The 21,623-nt window shown below is 37.8% G+C and overlaps 1 protein-coding gene across 12 annotated transcripts in view; it reads right to left on the reverse strand.

Annotated features, from left to right (window-relative positions):
* MAGI2 (membrane associated guanylate kinase, WW and PDZ domain containing 2) overlaps positions 1-21,623 on the reverse strand; it is a 703,759-nt gene that overhangs the window by 212,175 nt on the left and 469,961 nt on the right. For all 12 annotated transcript variants that reach the window (XM_088165869.1, XM_088165868.1, XM_088165870.1 and 9 more), the window contains 2 exons: positions 20,415-20,628; positions 8,709-8,788 (listed from right to left, as the gene is read on the reverse strand). In XM_088165869.1, coding sequence (XP_088021995.1) covers positions 8,709-8,788; positions 20,415-20,628 — 294 coding nt within the window. The remainder of the gene's footprint in view (positions 1-8,708; positions 8,789-20,414; positions 20,629-21,623) is intronic.

A 21,623-nucleotide genomic window follows, 5' to 3' on the forward strand; every position in this document is an offset into this window, starting at 1 on the left:
CACCCTTTGTCCAAGAGTGAAAATTTCTAAAAAAATATCTATGTTGAAAATAAGATGATGGTCTAGCAAAAGCCACACTGTGAAAAGCATGAGGTTCATCCTGTGAGAGAAGTGGCAAACCCTTTCAGATTCAGGAGTTGCACATGACCACAATGAACACTGAAGTATTTAATTATGAAAGTGATATACACTTATTCTAGATACTTTTTTGAACAGAAGGAACAGGAATTACAGATGTGTTTCAAATGCTCCTATTTCTGTCATTGGAAAAATAGAACGACTGAAATTTTGTTAAAGGAATGAAAATTGTGAGAACTGTGCTCCTATGTAAGAAGAAATCTTGCTCCCTCAAGTAAATATTCTGTTATAGAGAAGGTAAACTATAACTTTTAATTCTCTAGGCAAAGAATTTTCTTGTAAAAAGGAAAACTCACAGACTACTTAAAAGAAAATAGATAAGAGAAATCCAGCTGGGATTGAAAGAGGAAAAAGTATTTTAAAAACATAAATCCAATTCTCCTTTAACCTTTGCTCCCTCCTTCCAAAACAACAAAACTTTTGGACAGAGAAATTCATGTCTTTCATGGTGATGTCGGAGCTGAAAGATTAAATAAACATTTCTACAATTAAAATATTTCTCTATTTTTTCAGTCTATTTCAGCAAAATTACACTGAAACAAAGTCTAATGTCCAGTACATTCAAGTATGCCGACAAAGTTGTAGCTTCTGCTACCTGCAGAGTGAAGCAATGTTGTCACTGCAGTGCCAGTATAGGAAGGATGTAGGTTATCAGTAGTGAGATGTTATCTAGACTAGATAATTTCTCAGACAAAATTGCTAGTTTGAGCTATTGTTAGTAGTTTTGATAGCAAGATATTACTTTTTTCCCCTCATATGAATCTTTTCCCCACCTCCATGCACCAGAAGGAAGAGGATCCAACAGAAGAGCTGAGTGCTTCAACTTTGTACAGAAGATCCCTGGGCAAACTCCCAGTCTCAGGAGTTACCAGGATCTGGCCTCCATGGCTACAGAAATATGCACACATTGACATGGAACTAAGGCTCATTTGTGTTTATAGCAAGTGACTACATTCATCTGGAATCATTCTATGGCCTTTTAATTTTTACAGTTACATAAAAACAAAAAGATCCAATGCTTCACCAGAATGTGTAATCAGAAATTATTATTTTGATTAATCATTAGACTGTATTCTGTAGAATGTAATTACACATAAAGGTTTGATGTTTAACGGAAACAAATTATACATTTCTTGTCAGGATTCCAAAATTCTGCCTGTTTGCCTTATCTGTCCTTTTATCAGGTTTCAGGATTTCCTCATACCCAGACATACTTTCCCCTCTTCATGTTTCTATGCTGAAATAATTCTACTGCTTAAAGACATCAAAAAACCAAATATCTTTTTATATAGGCAGCAACACATTCTCTACATCTCTGCTTTTTATACTTTCCACCTTTTATAGCCACTTATTCTATTCCAAAGCCTTCTACTATGAATTCTGCAAATGCAGTTCCTCCCTTCTCGTCAGCTCTGCAGTATCTACCATCCACACACTAAATGCCTGTGCCTTCCTCCCACTCAGGCAGATACACGTCTCAAAAAACTTGAAATATTACCACTCTTTTTCCCCTGTCCCACAAACAGTGATTATCTGCCACTGGGTTTTCGAGGGTATTAGTCATGAAAGACAGAGGCTTTTTAAAGTGCTGCATTATCTGTCAAATCTTAAATACAGGATATCTGTGCTCAGACAGGATTTCCTAGTTCTATTTAACAGGGACTCCAGCACTCACTTTGAGGATTTTAGGCTGGAATCAAAGACCAGGTGTCACAGAAGGAAAATAACTGAGACCTTTTTCTAAAGCATATTGCAAAAGTAAAAAGAAAAGGAAATCATAAATACACGGAATTCACTTAATATTAAGACAAAACCCTGAGGTAAGTGTATTTGTGAAGCTTAACTGGTAATGGAACAGAAAGGTTTGGAAACATCTTCTCTAATTGTAATGCCTTGTAAGCAAAGAGCAGTCAAGGAATGTTTGGAATTAATGACAAATACTCTAAAGCTATCTGCAAAATAAAAGTGTTACTAGAGATTTTAGCAAGTCATTGTATTTCTTATTTGGCAGAAATGGACTTCAAAATGATTGCCTGGAAACAGCCAACCACTCTTTGCAGTAAGTCAAAATTTCCATCAAGTACACCAAATTTATTTTTGGCTCCTAAATTTGAAAAAATTTCTGACTTTCTAGATGAAATTCAAAATGAGATGATTATGAAGAATAATTTTTAAAAAGGAGAATATTGACATTCCTTTCTCATTAATGATTTCTTTTAAAATCTGGAGCTTTCAAAGAAAATCTGAGGGAGGAGAAATAAAGCCAAAGGTAGCTGGACATATTGTAATGAATATAATCCCTCAAGCCCCTCATTGTTAAATCTATCACGCTTCATTGCCATTTAGAAGTCAGAGACTGAAGGATTAAAGCTATAAGAGAGAACAGGATTAAAAATCATGTATGTTGATTTCTACCTAGGATTAAACAAGGTGCATATTTCAGAAGGAATTTCAAAGTTTTGCTCTTTACTGGCATCAAGGCCTTGATCTTTGCATAATATGGTGGTGTGAATTCTTTTCTGCGTAAAAAGACAGGACCACTCCTTTCAATGGTCCTTGTAGGAATATTTCAGGCTGCCTCTATTCTCATACCACACGTTGTTTGCATTTTAGTGGCAAAAACCAACCTCGTGCTGTCAATGAGAATTTTGCTACTTTCTTTAGTGGTGAGTGGAATCCAATCTATAGCTCATTAAAGATGTGAATTGTTAAAACTCTGGCCCTGTTTCTCCTGATGAGTTTACAAAATCTCTCTCCCTCCCTTTCTAAATTTCTTTACACATTCTAGCTTAAGCCATTAAGCTTAAGCCATTAAGCCATTCTAAGCTTAGCCATTTAACTTTGCAGCAAAATGAAAAAGAGATGCTCTCAGAAACTGGAAGTGAGTAGCTTCAGCAGCTCCAGTAGGAACTCAAGGTACCACAGCCATTCTGTAGTGGTCATGTAGCCTTGGACCACCTTTCAGTAGTAGTGCAGTTTAAACTGTACTCTCATTTTAGTGTGCTGGCTCTCTTTTGTGGTATGTCACTGGTGAATGTGTTTATTTTATTCTGAAATTAAATTGTAATTTGAAAAAATCTTAGAAAATAATAATAAACCTTTATTGCTGATACAAAATGCATTGTTCACTGTATTTTATACCACTGAAGAACATGCTGTGTTCCTTCCAGGGGGCATTTGTTATACATGTTTTAATACTTTACACATAATGGCCCATTAGCAAAAATAATATTTCATATCTGTATGAACCTTTTCAGCTGTGAATCTCAGTGCACTTTACAAGCAAATAAGTTTTACAGGCACATGAAAGGTGTGTTTACATGGCCCTCTTTCATAAAATTCAGAAATTTGAAGTGATTTGTTTTCATATCTTCATGAAACAATCAAAATGAAAGCCTGTAGTTTTCCTCAGTAAAGACCATGGGACAAGTTAGTAGCTTCCTCAACCTGCATTTAGCAATCTTTAAAATCCTCAGGTTGCTGGAAGAGTTACTATGGGTTGCCAACACCTCCAAAGACAGGGATCCTTGCAGGCTGTGTGCTGTGACAGCAGAGCTGTGGATGCCTCTGGGTCCCTGGCATCTCCCCATTTAAATGAATTATGTGGGTGAGCAGGGGGAGCAGTGAGTCCAAGAGAGCCAAGTGCTTGGTAAATAATCAAGGGAAATAGAAATTTTTTCTCTACTTTTACTCCTTCTTGTCCTTGCAATTACCAACTCTATTTAAGATTAGTGTTAGCACTCTACAGGGATTTCTATGGCTGTGACAGTGAGAAACTGTAACGGTTCTGAAGGCAAAATAATAATTAGTAGTCCATTACAGCTTAAAGGACTTATCCCTTACACTGGTAAGTGTCCCCCAAGAAAGCTTCACTGTATGCAAGACCTCCCCCAGGGAGATACCAGAATATTGCCCAGGTGTGTACATGTGGACAGCTATTTCACCTTAAAACTAATCCAAGGATGAAGAGTTATAAGCTGTGTCACTCAACCAGGTTGTCCAGAGAAGTGTCTTCTGAACTCCCAGAAAGAAAATTTAATGAGGTGACCCTTTTCTTATTTTTATTATCATTATTGTGAGTTTGGCATGGAAGAGTGTTTTGGTCAGTAAATGCCCAGATGGTGTTGCCAGCATGAAATGTCCTTCCAAAGGTCATAACAGTTCAAGATATTTTGCTGTGGTTTAATTAACCCAAAATTGAAAATGCAAGCTGGAAAACCATGTTCAATATGTCAAAAAATGACAGAAAAAAAAATCATTGTGATCAATATTATTACAAACAATGCCAGCTCCATTACAAAGCTGATTAAATAATACTCAAAATGGGGTTAATAGTCTGAAAAAGGGAGTTCTAAGTAAAAACAATCAAATAAAAAACTATTTGTAGGAAAGCATTTACCCTCTACAAGTTGCCATTAGCAGGCATCAGAAAACACAAACAGTATCCATATAAGATAAAAGTTTGCTACATGGCTTCCAGTGAGAAATAGGTACAATGGAATCAAGAAGTAATGCTTTACTCATAAAACCCCAGCATACCTATGCCCAAATGCATCTATAAAACAAAAATAAGCAAGGTTGGTACATCCTACTGCAGCATAGTAAGGAATCAGGTAACCAATGACAAATTCTGGATTTGTGTGGGGCAGTGAGAGCATCAAAGCCTGTGACTGCAGGAATGGGGAATTCTGAACCCAGCAAAATGGGGTGGGGTGTGGTTCAGTCCAACACAGAAATGCTGCCTGTCTGCAAACAGGTGTTTTCACAGGTGAGCCAGGTGTCTGTGTCCCCTAAGTGCCAAAGTAGAGCTTACATCTGCAGTCAGTGAAGTATAAAGGCAACTCAGCTCACCCTACATAAACATCTATAATTTGCAGTCAAGTCGGTGGGTGTGGAGGAGCCGGAAAGACAGATGATGGATGAATGCTAGGTCAAATCAAAGTTTTATTTATAGTTGTAGGCTTTCTTGTGTTTGAAAACTAGGGGAAAGGAGAAAGGAGGTTGCCATAAAAAGAAAGAGACAGTTAAGAGTGATAGAGACTATGGGTTGGGGTGGATTAGTAATGAAATTAGTGAAATTTGTGTAGAGGAAATAAGTGAAACGACATATCTGATCCTAGGAAATTTGAGGAGCTGTTTAATCCTCTAATTGGATACAGAAGAAATTGTTGATTTTTCTCCAGAATAAAAGATCCCTAACATGAATTAAAGAATTTGAAAAAAAAATGCTACATTTCTTAATGAAAAATGAACTTTCTAAAACCAGTGGTATTTCATGTCATTACAGCTGAGTTGTCTTTCAATATTAAACAACATTTCTTACTGCCTTATGGGACTTATCATTCTTTTCCATATTATCTCCTGAGGAACAGACTCAGTTTGAAGACCACTCACATAATATACCTGTAATCATACAAAGCCTGTGAATCTGCTGTTATATGTTATACGACTTTACAGGAAATTTAACAATGAGGGAATCTAGCTCACAGATGTAAAGGTGGAAGAACAATAACTTTTCTAGTACTCTACACATAATAATTGTTTGACCAAGTTTGATGTGAAAAAAAGATCATTTAAAGCAGTATTTAAATTCAGAAAACTAAAATATTTCATTTATTTTTCAGCAGGGAAAACACAATTATTTCTATTAAGGTCAAGATTTTATAGAGGAAATCAGCAATGTGTAAAAAATTGCTGCTATTATTGTAGAACTGCCAGCTATTTTTACTTATTGCTATTATGAAACTCAGATTGGCACCATAAAAACAGAGAGTAAGAGGCAGTTCTTGCTTCAAAGTCCTGCCATCTAAGAAGGTCTGACAGAGCAAAAGTCAAAGTAATTTGCTCACACAGGAGCTCCACGACAGAGAGACAGAGAGACAGAAATAAAGATCAGCACTTAAAATCTCCTGATCTACAAAAGGATTTAGAGCAGTAGGTGTCATTAAAGAAAACCAGAAAGAGTCCACAGCATGCAGGTGAAGAAAGCTTGGCTTGGTAGAGCTTGTCAATCTTTTGGCAAAACGATGTGAAAATTTCGCAAGAGGAGGGATGTGCTGGAAGGTTGATACAGATTTTGCGAAAGGAAATGAGCAAGCTCTGGGATTTGCAGCTACAGAAGCCAGGGATAATGAAGAAATCGTATTTGTCAAAGGAGTATTAAAGAGCAGAAAGTGGGAGAGAGGAAATGCCTGGAGCAGAGGGGGCCCTCAGTGTCACCAGCCCAGAACATCAGGACTCTGATCTCCTACTCTGCCTGGACATTGTCTGGTGTGGGAACTGCGTGCTGGAGGCAGAATGAAGGAGGAGGATTTGGCAGGATTTGCATTGAAAGGAGAGCACAAAAGTTGGGTTATTCACAATGACAACCTCATAGCAGAATCTGGTAGACGATAAAGACATCATAATGTATCTCAGAGAATCAATAGAAGTTTCAGATGTGACAAAATGAATGTCAATGAAAAGCAAGAGTTATGCATGCACATATAAGGCATCATGGTAAGTATAATTTCTTATCTAAACACTGGTGTCTTTCTAAAATTTTGTATCTCTGAGTAAAATATGCCAGAATAAATCACAAAGTGTAACAGAAAAGATGCTTGGCATAAAAAAATCTACCAAGCCATAGCTGAAATGAATTCTTAAAGGTAGATTAAATTTAAACAAAAATTCCAAATCCCTTTAAGCTATAGGAAAGTTCCTTGTGTTGGACCTCCATGGCAAGGTACAGTCATTTTAAGGCATATAAGTGATTTTGAAGAACTTTTTTCTCTGCAGGTATTGGATTAAAAAAAAAAAAAAGACAAATGACACTTTTGAAAAACAGAAGAACCTTAGAAAAGAGAGGATGTTGGAAGAACAATCACTGTAAGAATAGAAAATCTCTCCCTAAAGTCTTTTATGCATCACTTCAAGTACTTTGCATTAATGAGCTGAGCAACCTTAAAAGAACAACATGACCCAGCATACTACAGTGATTCAGTATTCCAGTAGTCAAATAACTATAAAATAATGCTTTTTCTTTAATGCACTGATCTTCACTTTAAATTGTTTCAGATACTTAGGCATTTTTTAAATATCTCAGTACTGTTCTGATCCCAGTATACAACAGTTAACAGAAAAAGAAAAAAAAAATCAAGTAACTCTGTGCAATGTTACTCCACAGATACCGGTGGATTTTTTTTTCCTGCTTTTTCCATTAGTATTATCTAAGGAGCAGGTTAAGATATAGGTTCATATAAATAATGTGAGAAATTCGGAAAGAAAAGCTCCTGTGCCCTTGTTTTGTTTCAGTATCAGACCTCTATTGTAATCACTGTAGAATTTAGTCTGGGAGCTTGTGTAGTCCGTGCTAGAATAAGCACCACAAAATCATTCAGACATGTAATTTCTGATGTCAGAAGAGAACGTCAGAATTGCTGCTGAAATAAGGAAGCTATTTTTGGAGTGTAGCAATCTTTCAAAAGAAAGCCATTTACAAAAAAATCCAACCCAGAAACATTTTTCAGCAAAACACTGACCCTGCAATTCATACAGCCAGCGACTCCTCAGTGACCTCTTAATCAGCCTTGAGTTTCCTTTCTGTTAATAGTATTTATGTTAACCAAATGAATGCATTTTGGAAAATTTAAAATAAATCAGATGCAGTACATGAAAACTTATGAATACATTTAAAATATTTAAAAATGCTTTGAATCAATGCACGTAGCATGCATGCCTTTAATGCTCTGTATCTCACAACAATAAAAAAAGTAGCAGGCTTTAGAAATCATACATCTTAACTGACTAATAGAACTGACATGGAAGTATAAAACAATGAAAAAAACCCTTATCAGAAACAGATCCATTACAAAACACTCTTGCCTTGACTTTATTAAATGATTTTAAATATTGATAAACTTTACCAGAGAAAAATTAGGAATTACAGATATGATTTTAAATCTCTGAATCTGTCAATATAATAATCTCTCCTGCACAACAGCTCCAGCTCCTTTAATCATCCTCAGCAGTATGTATGCTTTTAAATTTTAAAGCATTAGCATTGTAGTACCCCCCAAATCCAGCCTTGAACTCTGACAGACGCTGATCTCTTTTCTCCCTCCCACACCCTGTTTTATCAGACACTATTTTGTTTAAATTGGCTACTAAATAGCATAGCACTGTACCTTTAAATACAAATCAAACAATATTCATATTCCCACGGTGCTGCTAGTTTCCCTTATGCATTGAATCGCCTGTAGATTAAAAGCTCAGAATCTGAAAAGGATTCTGTTCTGCAGACCAAAGTTCTCTGTAGGAGATGAGGGAGAGGGTCAGTCCCGGAGTCACACACACAACAGGCAGAAAACACACTTGTGATCCTCAGCTTTGGATAGCATCAGAAAGGGGAATAAAAAGCAGAAACACATGGCACACTGAGAACTGGTATCACTTATGGCTTCTAACCAAAGCAGCAATTAAACACCTTTCATCATTCCCCCAAACGCCTGATTTTTGTAAGAACTGAAAGAGACACACACACACACAAAGGAAAATCCCCTCTGAGCAGCAAGGAAAACTTAATCACCTACCATTTTCTTTGCACTCTTCTGGAGGTTTAGCCTTTTTCGCAAGTCGTGGATCCAGCCATGATGTTGTCTTTGTGTTATGGCTGAAAAGAAAAGAGATCACTCTGAGCAGACACATACTGAAAGGAATCAAGTTTATTCCTTAAGAAAAAAAGGGTTAGTCCAACAAAATTGCAATCGATACACTTAATTTGCTTACTGGTTCTAAGTAGCCCTGAAGGAGGTGTAAGAGTAATTGTGCAAGGCAGTTGTAAATTTGGCAACCTCAGCTCCCTGTCCTCAAAGCAGCTATTTTTATTAAAATCAACTAGAATGTTGCCAAGTTAACCTCATTGAAAATGCAGAACTCATCCAGAGCAAAAGGAATTTATTACAAATACAGTGTTCTCCCGTTGATCGAGTGCAGGCGACAGAATTCTTTACCATTCTCACAGTTTTCGGATAGAATTATTTTCATCTTAAACCTGTCCTTTTCATAAATACAGGTTTGTTATTTCTCTCCAGCAGCAGTGACAAGGCACAGCAAAAGTGATGCAAATTACAGCGTGCTCCTGCAAAGTCTACATTTCCGGACAGGGTGATTAATGATACTTTGTTTAACAAACCTTTATCTCTCCATATATAATCCTTCTATAGAGATAAAATAGATATGCACAAGCTGAATGAATCATGTGGCTCCTTTCTATACTCAGAATAGATCTTTGAGAAATCAGCCATCAAAGAGCATTGAACTGGCACAAATTGTTTTCTGCGAGATTATTTTGCCAAATGAATTGATACTTAGCACAGCTAATGAGACTTAAAGCCAGATCCTTTCAATGTATACCTAACCCATAAGCAATTAGATTTGGAGCCAAATATTGTAAATATATTAAAGAAGACTATAAACCAGAAAATGATGTGATCATTACTCCTTGATTTTTTGAGATGCCTTTCCTACAATACCATCATTCAGAGACACTTCTAATCCATGTTTTATTTATCTGATACACCCTAGGAGGAAGCTCATTCCATACAATACTGAATTATTATTTTATTATTAATTTGCTGTGTCATTTTAAAGTGTGCTTATGACTTCTCTTCTAAACATTGGCATGAGGTGTACAAAAACAGGGGACCTGGCAAGAAAAGGTTTAGGATGTAATTGTTTGTTAGTCTGTTAGTTACTGATATAGTCCATGTGATCCCAACACTACTGGTTCCTCTTGGGAAAAATAAATAAATAGAACCAATTCCTTCTCCCACCTTGCCTTCCACAGCAGATAAATTTTTCTCTGCCTTGATTTCTCTCTCTCTCTCTCTCTAAACAGTGACAGTGCCTTCTTCTCAGCATAACTGTCATCATGTTAAAGCTTCCTCCACATTTTGAATGGGAAAGAAGATAGATCAGAGTTATGTATGGATAAAATAGCAACTAAAATGAAAACTGAGGCATTTAAATTATTTTTTCTTAAAAGCATTATCTAGTCTAGAACACCATTCATGATAGGTGAAGATGATAAACAAGCCCCTTCCTTTGAGAGCTGAGCTATATTTGCAGAGTATGAAGAATGATGAGCCAAAGGTAAGGTGAATTTGAAATTATGCCAGCAGCCTGTGCTTGATTGCAAGTGTAACTAAGACACTTTCTCGGAAGCTCTGGCTGCCTGTGGTCTCCTGTAGGGTGCATTTTAATGCTGCAGTCACAGCCCAACCACAGCTTGTGCAGACATACTTGAGCTAGCTTTAAATTAACAGGGGGAGATGCTCCAATGGTGTCAGTGCTGCAGGATGGAGCTCAGCATGGGCTCATCACCCCAGCATCCATCCACCGAGCTCCTTGGGTGCTTCCAGCAGCACATGCTGAGCTCCACACCACCCAGGATACCCTGCTAGCAGTGCCAGAGCTCAGAGCGAGCTTGGACATACCTGTGGGAGCTGCAGTTGCATCTCTGGAGTGTGGGCATGTCTGGACAACAGCCACTCTCTCCCAGCTCTTAATTCTGAATTATTTTAGGGACCCCCACTGACTGCAGGGACTAAATTAGAATCACAGATATTTTCCTATGGCTTTAAAAAAGCAATATATATGAGTACTACTAGCAACGTTTGCTGTGGTATAGAGCAAATCTCAAAGCATTTTACAAAGGAAATAAAAATAACCACCCCTGTTTTAGAGGCAAGAAAATGGAGTCACAGAGTCATGAAATTACTGTCCAGAGCCACGAAACATGCCAGTGACAGCAGCAGTACTAAAAGCCAGCTCTGTTGCAAGTCAACTGGCCAGTGTCCACCCATCAGACTAAGCCAATTCACCAGCCCTGAAAACATCCCTATAATATTTTTAGAAAGAGTTTTCAAGTATCTGCAAAGACAGGTGCCAAGCTGAAAACAAGCCCAATTCAATATAAATATTTAAAAATGTGAATTAGTTGAATTACAACCTTCAAGGCTTTTGCTGAAACTGGGAATAGCAAGCAGTTATCCTTCCCTGTAAGCATAAATGTGGCTCCCACAAACCCAGCAGGACTGATGTCCCAGTTTTGTGCAAGATGGCCATATTAAACAAAACTGTAAAAAAACCTAAAAAGATCAACAACTCTTCCAACAGAAGAGTAATCCTTCAGTCTGCAGGGAAATTTCACAGAAGGGAGATGGTATTTCATTTAGATCAGCTATTACAGCATTCAGTCTCCTCTTCTAGGTGATATCCGTCAAACCTCTACAGCCACTTAGAAAAACTCATCCACAAGATTTTTTGTCTGTAACAAATAATTGCAGAAGCAAAGAACCTTTCGAAATTCCTCCCTCTTTTCCTTGCCTGTATCTGTACCTTTTCTCTTGCCCTGCCTCTCCACTTTATAATCTATAGTAAACATACAATGCAGAGGGACTAAACAGCTCTTGCAATGGGAATTTAAAGGCTTCTAGACAAGTGCTCTAGTGGATAAAAAATCCTTTCCTCTGAAGGCAGGACTTAAAAGAACACAGAATCAACCCTGCCCAACATCTAACACCTCCACAGTACCATCAATGCCTTCTTATCCTCTCTCCAGTGCTGTTTGCTTGGATCAGCTTAGCAACCAGGTACATAACACACAACACTCCTTCAAGGAGGACAGACACGACTACTGCCACATTGCTCTCAGTAAAAGAGGGAAATGAGTAGCCCTGGAGTACAGCATTTTGTTTTTTATGCATGCCTAGTTCTGTCCTGCATAGGAGGTTTACTTGGCAGGATATTCTTCCAGTCTCCCTTGTGTCAGCTATTCCCTCTTCAGCTGTGCAAAGGACTAGAATCTGTAAAAGCTAAAGGGAGACAACCTTTACCTCCTAAGCTGTTTTTAATATAATTTAAAGGAAGCCTTGATAGGAAAGCTTCAACTATGGGAGAGGAGACAGAAGGAACAGTGAATTGGTCAAATTAACATTAATGGCAAAAGTAACATGAACACATATCTGCTGCATAGGCTGTGCACACTGAATGCTTTTTAAGCACTAAAAACCTTGTAGGGGGCATAACCTGCCTACCTTACCACTAGGTCTAATCATGTGTGTCAATTTGGGAAGTCTTATAGACAGTCCAGAAGGAAAAGGGGCTGGGGATTTACAGTTTAGTTATGACTGAACTGCAGATGAATTGCAGCAGCAGTTGTGGAATACTCAAACAGACATTTGGAGTTGCCAGTGATGGAACCAGAGTGAAGTGATATAACAAAAGCATCCTGTGAGAAACACAGCTGTGGCTCCAGCAACATTTCACACTTACCAATGCTTCATTACTTGGCAATAACTGTATTTTATCATTTAAAATATGTCTAGAAAGCCCATCTTTACATAAATCTTTACATAATTTCAATGATTTTGATTGCTAGTTAGGACTACTGAGATAAGTGTTGGCAAATCAACAATGCATGTCTAAGAATCTCTCTAAAAATCAACAGTAAAATTCTAATTTTTGAAACTTTGAAAGCAAAGTTTCCTTAACAAAGGATTGCTTTGGTCTTGCTTCAAGCAGGTGAAGCATGGAAATGGCATAACTTTTTAAAATTCATCCATATTTGTTACTTATGCACAAAATAGAAACTGCATATAGGTTTGGACTGTATTGCAGTGGTTTTTTTTACAGGTCATTCAATAAAGCAGTAGAGCTTAATATTTTAGCCAAAAGTCAATAAAACAATTATTGCTAAACTAACTTAAATCCTTTCTCTTTGCCAAGTATTTGCACCTAGCAGAAACAGTTTGTTATGATCAGAGTCATCTGGTGCTAGTTGCACACAGTTTTAAATACATTCAGAAAAAGTGTTCTTCAACTGGTTTAAACAGAACGAAAGAAGCATAGAATACTTCCCAGAAGCCTTGACTCAACCTCATGTTCTTCTCCAGATTTTCTTTGTAGCTCTGTTTTTAAGACTTCACAGAGAATATTTAAATGCCTCTGTTCCCTGTTAATAGCTCTGGAGCTGGGTTCCAGGACCAGAGGCTTTCTGGGAATCTCACTGAATACTACTCGATATCTTTAGGAAGTTAAAAACACTTGGAGTGTGGCTTTTATCTAAAAAAGTATTATCTTTTTATTATAATTATTTGTTAGACAGTGTACTGTATTACTTAAGATTTGAATATAATGGATTTGTGTTAACAATCTGTCAGTTTAAAGCAGTTTGACAGATAAAGCTTCTTGTACTAACAAAGCCTTCAGGCAATCTCTTGAAACGTTTTTGAAAGAAATATAGAAAGAACTTCCTGACAGGAGTAGCCTTAATGTCTTTTAAAAGCACTGCAAACCTAGTCTAAATTATGCATCTTGCAAGTTATGTAATTTGCACGGTATTGTGAAAAGCATTTCAAAATGGACATTTACCAGTGTGCTGTTTCAGTGTGTTTGGGGGCAGCACATACGGGTTTGTTTGGGTTTTTATTGTGAACACATTACATTTAAGCTGGCCCTTGATGTAACAACTTGAGCAAAGGGAAGCATACGAGAAGAAAACCACAGTGCTCTGTAGGCCCCCTAACTTCAACAATGCTAACTCCTCCCTCCTTTTTCTTTATGCTGAAGCACTGCATATCTGCAGAGATTTTCAAGTAGCACAAGAATGATCTTCAAGTAATTTGTGTGTGGAGGGACATGGAAAGGAAAACAGAGCATTAAACCAGCAATTTTACAACCCATCCAATTTAGGTAGCATTGTGGGATGCTACCTAAACATTTTGCACACATGTAGAAACAGATACAAAAGGAAGTTGTCCTCTGGCAGTGGTTTGCATGGCAGCAGCTGTGACTGCCAGCTTGCCTTGCATTTCATGGTGTGCCCAGAGTTCATGGTCCTTAAGAGACCCGGGTTTGGGAGCTCCTGTCCTGTGAATCTTAGATGGCCTTGGGCAGTAGATAAGCACTTATGCACTCAGCCCAGAGACAGTGGTGCTGCCTCTAGGCATTCACAGAAGCAGAAGATGGTTATGCAAGACGTTTTGGGGAATATATAAATGCCTAAAGTCTCCTATGGTAATTTCTGCTATTGAAGTAATTCCCTTTGACTGAGGCAGTTTAATTTCTCACAAAGAATGGGCTTCATCTCATGTGACTACAAAAATTACATAGCTAATTGTGTAGGATTTCTCTCTTCAAGGGAGAGACACATATACAGAATAATTTATCTTACCTATCATCTAGCAGAACCATCTAACCATATGCTCTTAAGTGACATAATGCTGGTATGTCATCTCCCAAATGGCCTCTGGCTGTCACTCCAGAAGGGTCCTGGTTTTGACAAGTTCTGTGTCATATCTGTCACGATAATGGAGATGTCTTGGGCTGTTACTGTGGTTCTACAGTGGTGCTTTGGCTTAAGATTCATTTTCAAATGAATCCCTCTCTCAGTTATCCTCTTTTACACACTAAGTGTTCTCCAAGCTTGTAAGCTTTTCACTTGAATTTAAACCAAAAGATGCACAGCAGGAGCTCACCTACTGCATTTCATTCACAGGCATGCAGGCCATGGCACCTGAAAAGACCCTAGAAGTTGTGGCTGCTGAGTCAGCAGCACCAAGAGTTTCACTCTGCAGTCTTCTGATATTGCTAATTTAGCTATGGAAATGGCTTAGATCAGAAGGAGCTCAGACTGGTTTTAACTCAAATCTGGTCTCATGGATGGAGTTCAGGGTCCAGAGGTCGCAGAAAACTAAGTGAACTTCCAGAGACCAACTTTCTTTTCCATTTCATCTGAAAGGAAATCCATGTGAGTACACTGAAATGTGAGCTAAATCACAGTGTGTGAAGACAACCAGAAGATTTCCTTCAAAAGTGTACTCCTGACACAAATTACATACTACTGCAGACATAGTTTTGGATATCTAGAGACATATTTACTGGTAGAAGCAGCTATCTTTTGGCAAACTTATTCTGCCCTTATATATGGACAGGATGAATCAGCCTCTGGAGGTAATTATCTCTCTCCATTGACCACAGAAAGAGTCTTGGCAACTAGTTTATGTTAGATGCCTAATGCTATATGGCAAGGCAGGTGAGCTGATTCTTCTAGTTCAATAAATACAAAGGAGAAAAGTTATAACACCACTACAAATATCAGAGGAAATGTGGTGGAAGATTAATTCTGCAGAGCACAGCAGCAGAGACCTTTGGGGGAAAGACCAGAAATAAGAAAGTGAGGAAGGACAACAGGAGTTAAGCTGGCAGTTTGACCTGGATGTCAGTGCAGATAAAACCAGCAAGTGAGAGCAAGGGACAGCACACTACTAGAACAGACTGATAATATCTTTATAGCATCAATAGACAAAAAAAAAATAAAAAAATTCAGCATTCCACAAATTCTTTCCAGTTCCACCATCTTCATGTTCCTAATTAGCTTGCCATGAGGCAAGGAAGTGGTTGCAGGAGAAAAGATCCTTCTTGGTTTCTTTCAGCTGCCTGTCGTGCTGTATGTCATGTTGCAAGCCAAAGTGCATTAGAAATCTGATTTGTTATACTGACCAAAACTGATGGATCCAATCCAACAAAGAAAACCAAGTACAGACAATTATAATGGTATTCACAAGACCCTGATTGATCAGAATTGTCTACACATTGTATCATATTGATACAAGATGGCTTGTTTCCCAAGGAAAACTCCCACCAGAAGTGAATATTATAAGAGTATGTGGAAAAAAAAAATCCTTCATCCTAATTGCTACTTAATCCAAGTAGCAGAACTATCCAGTCAACCAAAACATTTCAGTATTACGGACTGATACTCTGATGATGTAACATACTTGCAGAAGTGCCAAAATAACTTTTAAAAATTCCTTTAGTTACTGCAGGACATGAAAGTAACCCTGAGCAGGTAGAAGGGTATACTTCTATCCAGTACTTTTAATAGCTTCAAAATATAATAATGGTGTATCCAGGCTTAACTAAAATATCCTGCCTTCTGATGGTGAACTGATGGCTCAATCAGGAACAACTAAATATATCATGATCCTTCAGGTAAACAAGATGTTGGGAAAAATATTATTCCTGTAATCAAAAAACTTTCCTGCCTTAAACACTACTGAAGAAAAACTGATCCCAGTGAAGTCCATAGCAATATTCTTGTAGCTGTACTCTCAAATATCACCTGAAAATTGCACCAGCTGTATTAAAAAAACTTAATGGATGTTTTTTACAGTGAAAAGGAAGAGTCCTTGGCAAAGGACTATTTTATAGCTGGTTTTCAGTCTTTTATGGTACTTTCATAAAGAAAAAAAATCTTTAACAACTAGAAAAGATACTGCAACAGGTCCAATGCTGACTATGCTGTTTTAAGAAATAAGTGTTGAAGTAGAAAGAGACTGAAAGTACATCTGCAAGATGTACTGGAAAGTTGTTTGTTAAACCTTATGTTTAACCACATTCTCCTAAAATTCATCAGCACAGGTCAAAAAAGATGATCCTTTAAAGATGTTCTACAGCGGTTTGCATTTATTCTAGACTTTTCTCCACCAAGAAAACAATTAATGTAGTATAAGCAAAGGAAGCCATATATGCTTTTGAACAGTAAAGAGTCAAGTAGCTTTAGGTTTCATGTCCTGCTGTCCCTGCAGCCATTTCAGAGTTCTGCTGCCTAGGCATGGAGAGAAGGCTGGAGAGAGAGAGAAAAACAATTCTGCCTTTTATAAAAAAGTATTAAAATGTGTAGCCAACTGTACAGGACAGTCTATGATGTAATAATATATGGGTTGGAGCTGGATAGTTGGGTGAGGGCCACATTTCAGGTGGACTGCACATGAGAGCACATGCACCTCGAATCTTGGTCCTTTTTTATTCTCTTCAGCATTGCACTGGACCAACACAGCAAACACTGATTGCTTGGGATCCAACACAAGCAGCATCTGCTGACTTTGTGAGGACAACACAAACTTGGGTCTCTAGGATGTGGTTTGAGAGTTGTTGGCAAGGCCAAGTTTGAAGGCTATGGGGAATCACAGCCTTTCCTTAGCTCTGGGAGAGGGAAAAGCTAAAAATTAGTGATGACTATGATTTATTTAAGCATGCCAAAATATGCCCCATTTATCAGCCATATTTAAAGCAGGAAAGAAGGAGCAAAACTGAAGGTTTCTTTCACAGCATTCCAATTTATATAGAGTCTGTTAATTATGGCATGTTCTCATTAGCATATGCTCTCAGTGAAACCAAATGTAAGAGATGGAGTCCTATTTGTGTAGTGTGTGCCTGTATTTGAAAATTCAGATTCATATGTAAGGGAGACTGGAAACAGCCCAAGAAATGTGCTTAAGTAGCTCTTCCTGAGAAACACTGGTAAGTATTATACTGCAAGAAGAGATGCTCTTGTTCTGTCTGTGAATGTTAAAATAGGTAAACACAAGGTCATGCACCTATGTCAAAAAGGGAACGAAAGGAAGAAACAGACCAAGACGTGCTCTAAAATACAACAGTCCTCTGAATCATTCAGTGAATCTCGTAGATGATTTTTTTTTGTCTTTGTAGTCATTGAGGCAGAGGAAATTCCTTCCACTGTGCTTTACAAAATGCTAACTGAACCATTAATGATTAACAAATAAATAATCCTGTCTATAGACAATTATCTTTCCCCTTATGAAGTCACTTCCTCTCTCACTGTAAATCTGCCACACTATTCTGATGGCAGTTTTGATAAGTGAGATCACATCTGAATTTTAGAGGTCATTTTGAGGTGAATGAATGGAAATGCTGTCATGAAATCTAAGACCTTTGGGTATACCTGTGACAACCTGAGATCGTTTGCTGCTGGAAGGCTTTAGCATTTAAAGGCACAATTCACATGAGCCTCAAATAAAGCAATAAAAGATGCTGCCTAGTGTGACTTTTTTTCCCCCACTCATTGTGATGTACACTTTAAAAATGTTTGTTTTTCATCTATTATTTAATAATCTAGTACAATCTTTACTACTGTTCAGGGAGATGTTGTTAGACAAATAGGTTTTTGTTGTCTTTTTATCTTTCCGTTTTTTTGTGAAAGCAAATGGAGTCTCTTCATGCCATTAACCAAAGTGACTTGTAAACAAAGAGGCAATTTAACAGCATCCCCACAGCATTACATTCCTACTTAACCCTGCAAAGACTGTGCAATGTGAAAACTCAAATGATCAGAGCGTTGCTCCTTTTGCTAGGATTCTAGTAAATAATCTAGTATTTTTACAGATGTGTAATTGCACTTTTTTGCAAATACATTGTTCAGGAATATAATCCCAAAAGCAAGAAGCCCTTACAACAGCCCTTCTATCCAGTCTGCACCTCTGATTGATTTCTTTGCTTTACATAACATTCATTTAGTGGAAGTGAATGATGAGCATTGTCGGAAGTGCAGTGTAAACCAGAGCATTTCCAGGAAAGGAAGTAAGCTGTAACATCAAAGGAATTTGAGGAGTGCAATGGCTGCTCTGTAGAGTGTCAGGGTTATTTGCATTCACTGTATTAGTTACAAAATATATATCCATTTTCTATTAAATTACCTCCTGCAGCATTTACTCCTCTTACAGTTTGCTGTGCTAGTGATCTACCCATCATCCCTTCCCCTGCCCCCAAGTGTACCACAGGTTTTTGCTACAAGTGAAATAAAAGTGCCATATAATTCAGTCTGTTTTCTGTCACAGCATATAATATATGCAGAAAAATTAAATATGGGAGTAAGGTAAAAAGGAAATAAGGGTTTCAACTAGCCCTGAGGTCATCCTAGCTCTTCTCTGCTTGCTTGAACAAAGTTATTATAATTATTCTTTTTCTACAATAAGCATATTTTTGCTCTTTTCAGAAAACACACGTTTTAATAGTTACTGCTATTTTCAGCCTTGTATATGCCAGAAGCTATAGTTGGTCATGCCAGTATTCATTAAAAGGTCACATGCACAAACTTTATTCTTAACATTTGTTTACACTTCATGTGATAGTCACAGCATTTAAAATTAAATACAGGATTTAAAGCATAATTGACACCACCAAATGTTATTTTTACCTAGTAATAATCAGAATAACACATAATGCTCCAAGCTGAGGCAGTTCCTTAAAGCAAACATAAACGCTCCTTCTACCTATGTAGTAGAGTTCTACTAACGAAAACGTTGGTTTTTGCATTCTCTTTTTTCATTTGAGGAACAAAATCTTACACCAACTCAGAAACTTGCTGTATTTTTTCCTGGTAATGGACATTAATCATAGAATCCTTGCATGTGCTGAGTTGGAAGGGATCCATCAATATCATCAAGTCCAACTCCTGGCCCTGTGCAGGACACTCTAATCACACCAGGTGCCTGAGAGCATTGTCCAAACCCTCTTAATTCTGTCAGTCCTGGTGCTGTGACCACTTTCCTGGGGAGCCTCTTCCAGTGCCCAACCACCCCCTGTGGTGAAAAACTTTTTCCTGATATCCAATCTAAACGTCCTTAATTTAGATTTAGGCCATTTCCTTGAGTCCTGTCCCTGGTCACAAGAGTGAAATCAGTGTCTACCCCTCCTCTGCCCCTTACGAGGAAGCTGCAGACTGCAATGGGCTCTCCCTGCAGTCTCCTCTTCCTCAGGCTGAACAAACCAAGTGACCTCAGCTGCACCTCATAAGGATTCCCCTCCAGACCCTTCACCATCCTCATGGCATCCTTTGAAAGCTCTCCAGTAGCTTAATGAGAGCACATAGAGCATAAAGAACTTTCATATCCTTTACGTCAATGAGTTTACTAATTAGTAACAGGTATCTATAGTATACCAACAGCGAAAAGTTTCTACATATAACTAATTCTCCTTATAGTCTGCTCATTTATTTTACTATTTCTATATACAGCATGGTCTCCCTCTACTGTTCATTAGCTAGTTTTTAGTCCACTCATTTTGCTTTCCTTTAACTGGCAAAAAGCTTCATGCTCTCCACCTCTGTCCACATAAGGAAGGAAAAACCAGTGACTGTGTTACTTTCCCAGAATGTAACAGAAGAGCAGAAGGGCCTTGCTTTCAACAGAAGAAACAAAAGCTTTAATTCCTGCCATCAAAGTAAGCAGACCAGTTACCTATCTTAGAACTCGGCAGGCTTCCATCTAAATCACTAGTGCAGGAATTTCCACTAGCCCTCAGGAGCCCTGACAGCCAGAACATTCCTGCTGTTTTAATGAGAAGGAGTTCAATGCTCCACTACACCATACAAACCACGTTCCCACCCAGTTAAATAAAATACAGCAATTAAAAAAAGAAGAAGTAAGACTTACTCAATAAAGTAGACCTCCCCCTTTTCTGTATAAGCCATTTCCCAGTTATCAGGCAGTGGGCCCAAGTCATCATTCTCTTCAGGTTTAGTCTGTTTTGTTACATCCATATCCTCCTTTGCTTCTTCAGGCTGACCATATCCTGTTGCAGGACAAGGCTGGGTGGTAGATGCCTCACCTGAGACAGCTGTACTTTTCTCTTCATGCTCACTTGATTCTATAAGAGAAGAAAAATTACAGGTTTTGGATATCCAAGTTAACGGCAAAGAACTTACTGGGTGCAAGTCTGTGAACTGCAAGTCTTAAAATTAAGAGAAAAATTCTGTCCGGTTTACACAAACGTTCCTCTGATGATGCATTTTATTTGGAACACAGCAAAAGAAAACAAAACAATAAAACCAATCTGAAACAAGAAACTAGTAAAGAGTTCTGGCTCATTCTGTCCCAGGAGTCCTTCCAGACTGAGCAGAAGGCAGCTTCATATCCAGCAGCTCTACTGTCTCATGTCTTAACTTTCCAAACTATACTCATAAACACATATATATACATATGAAACAACTACCCTGCTGTTTTACTACAGACTACAGATCCCTTCCACATAAAAAAAAAGTATATGCACTAATTGCTTAATCTGTATCCATATATCAAAGGAATCAATGGCATCCATCAAGTCACAGCAATATAATAACCATAAAGAAAGTGGCTGTGATTTCATTGCTGATATGACCTGTGGGAGGCTTAATTTCCCACAGACGATACCAAATGTTTCAACATGTCAACACTGTAGGCTACAGTAAAGTTCAAGAAGATGACAATTTATTAAATGATCTAAGAGTGCACCCAGAACAAGGAACTATGCAGATACCTGTGGGAAACATGTAGGAAGGTGGAAGACAGCTCGGGTGAAATGTTCTAATTAATGATGCTTACAAGAGCAAGAGAGAAGAGCAACAAAAAATTAACAAAAACTGTTTATAAAGGCCTAGATTTTAATTAACCCACAGAATCAATAGATGTGATATTATGGCAAGCAATGGTAAGAAATAAAAAGTTTAGGAGAACTAGTAAAGATTGAATAAGCAATACTCAGAATGCAAGTACAAATTATTCTAATGAAAAAGAAAAATAGTAAGTAAAATCAAAGATAATTCTAATTAAGCCATGAATTTGCAATGACTTGCTGTTTGAGACAGAACTGTACAAAAGGTGAAA

This window comes from Sturnus vulgaris, chromosome 5, assembly GCF_052056855.1.
Source record: "Sturnus vulgaris isolate bStuVul1 chromosome 5, bStuVul1.hap1, whole genome shotgun sequence".
NCBI classification, from domain to species: domain Eukaryota; kingdom Metazoa; phylum Chordata; class Aves; order Passeriformes; family Sturnidae; genus Sturnus; species Sturnus vulgaris.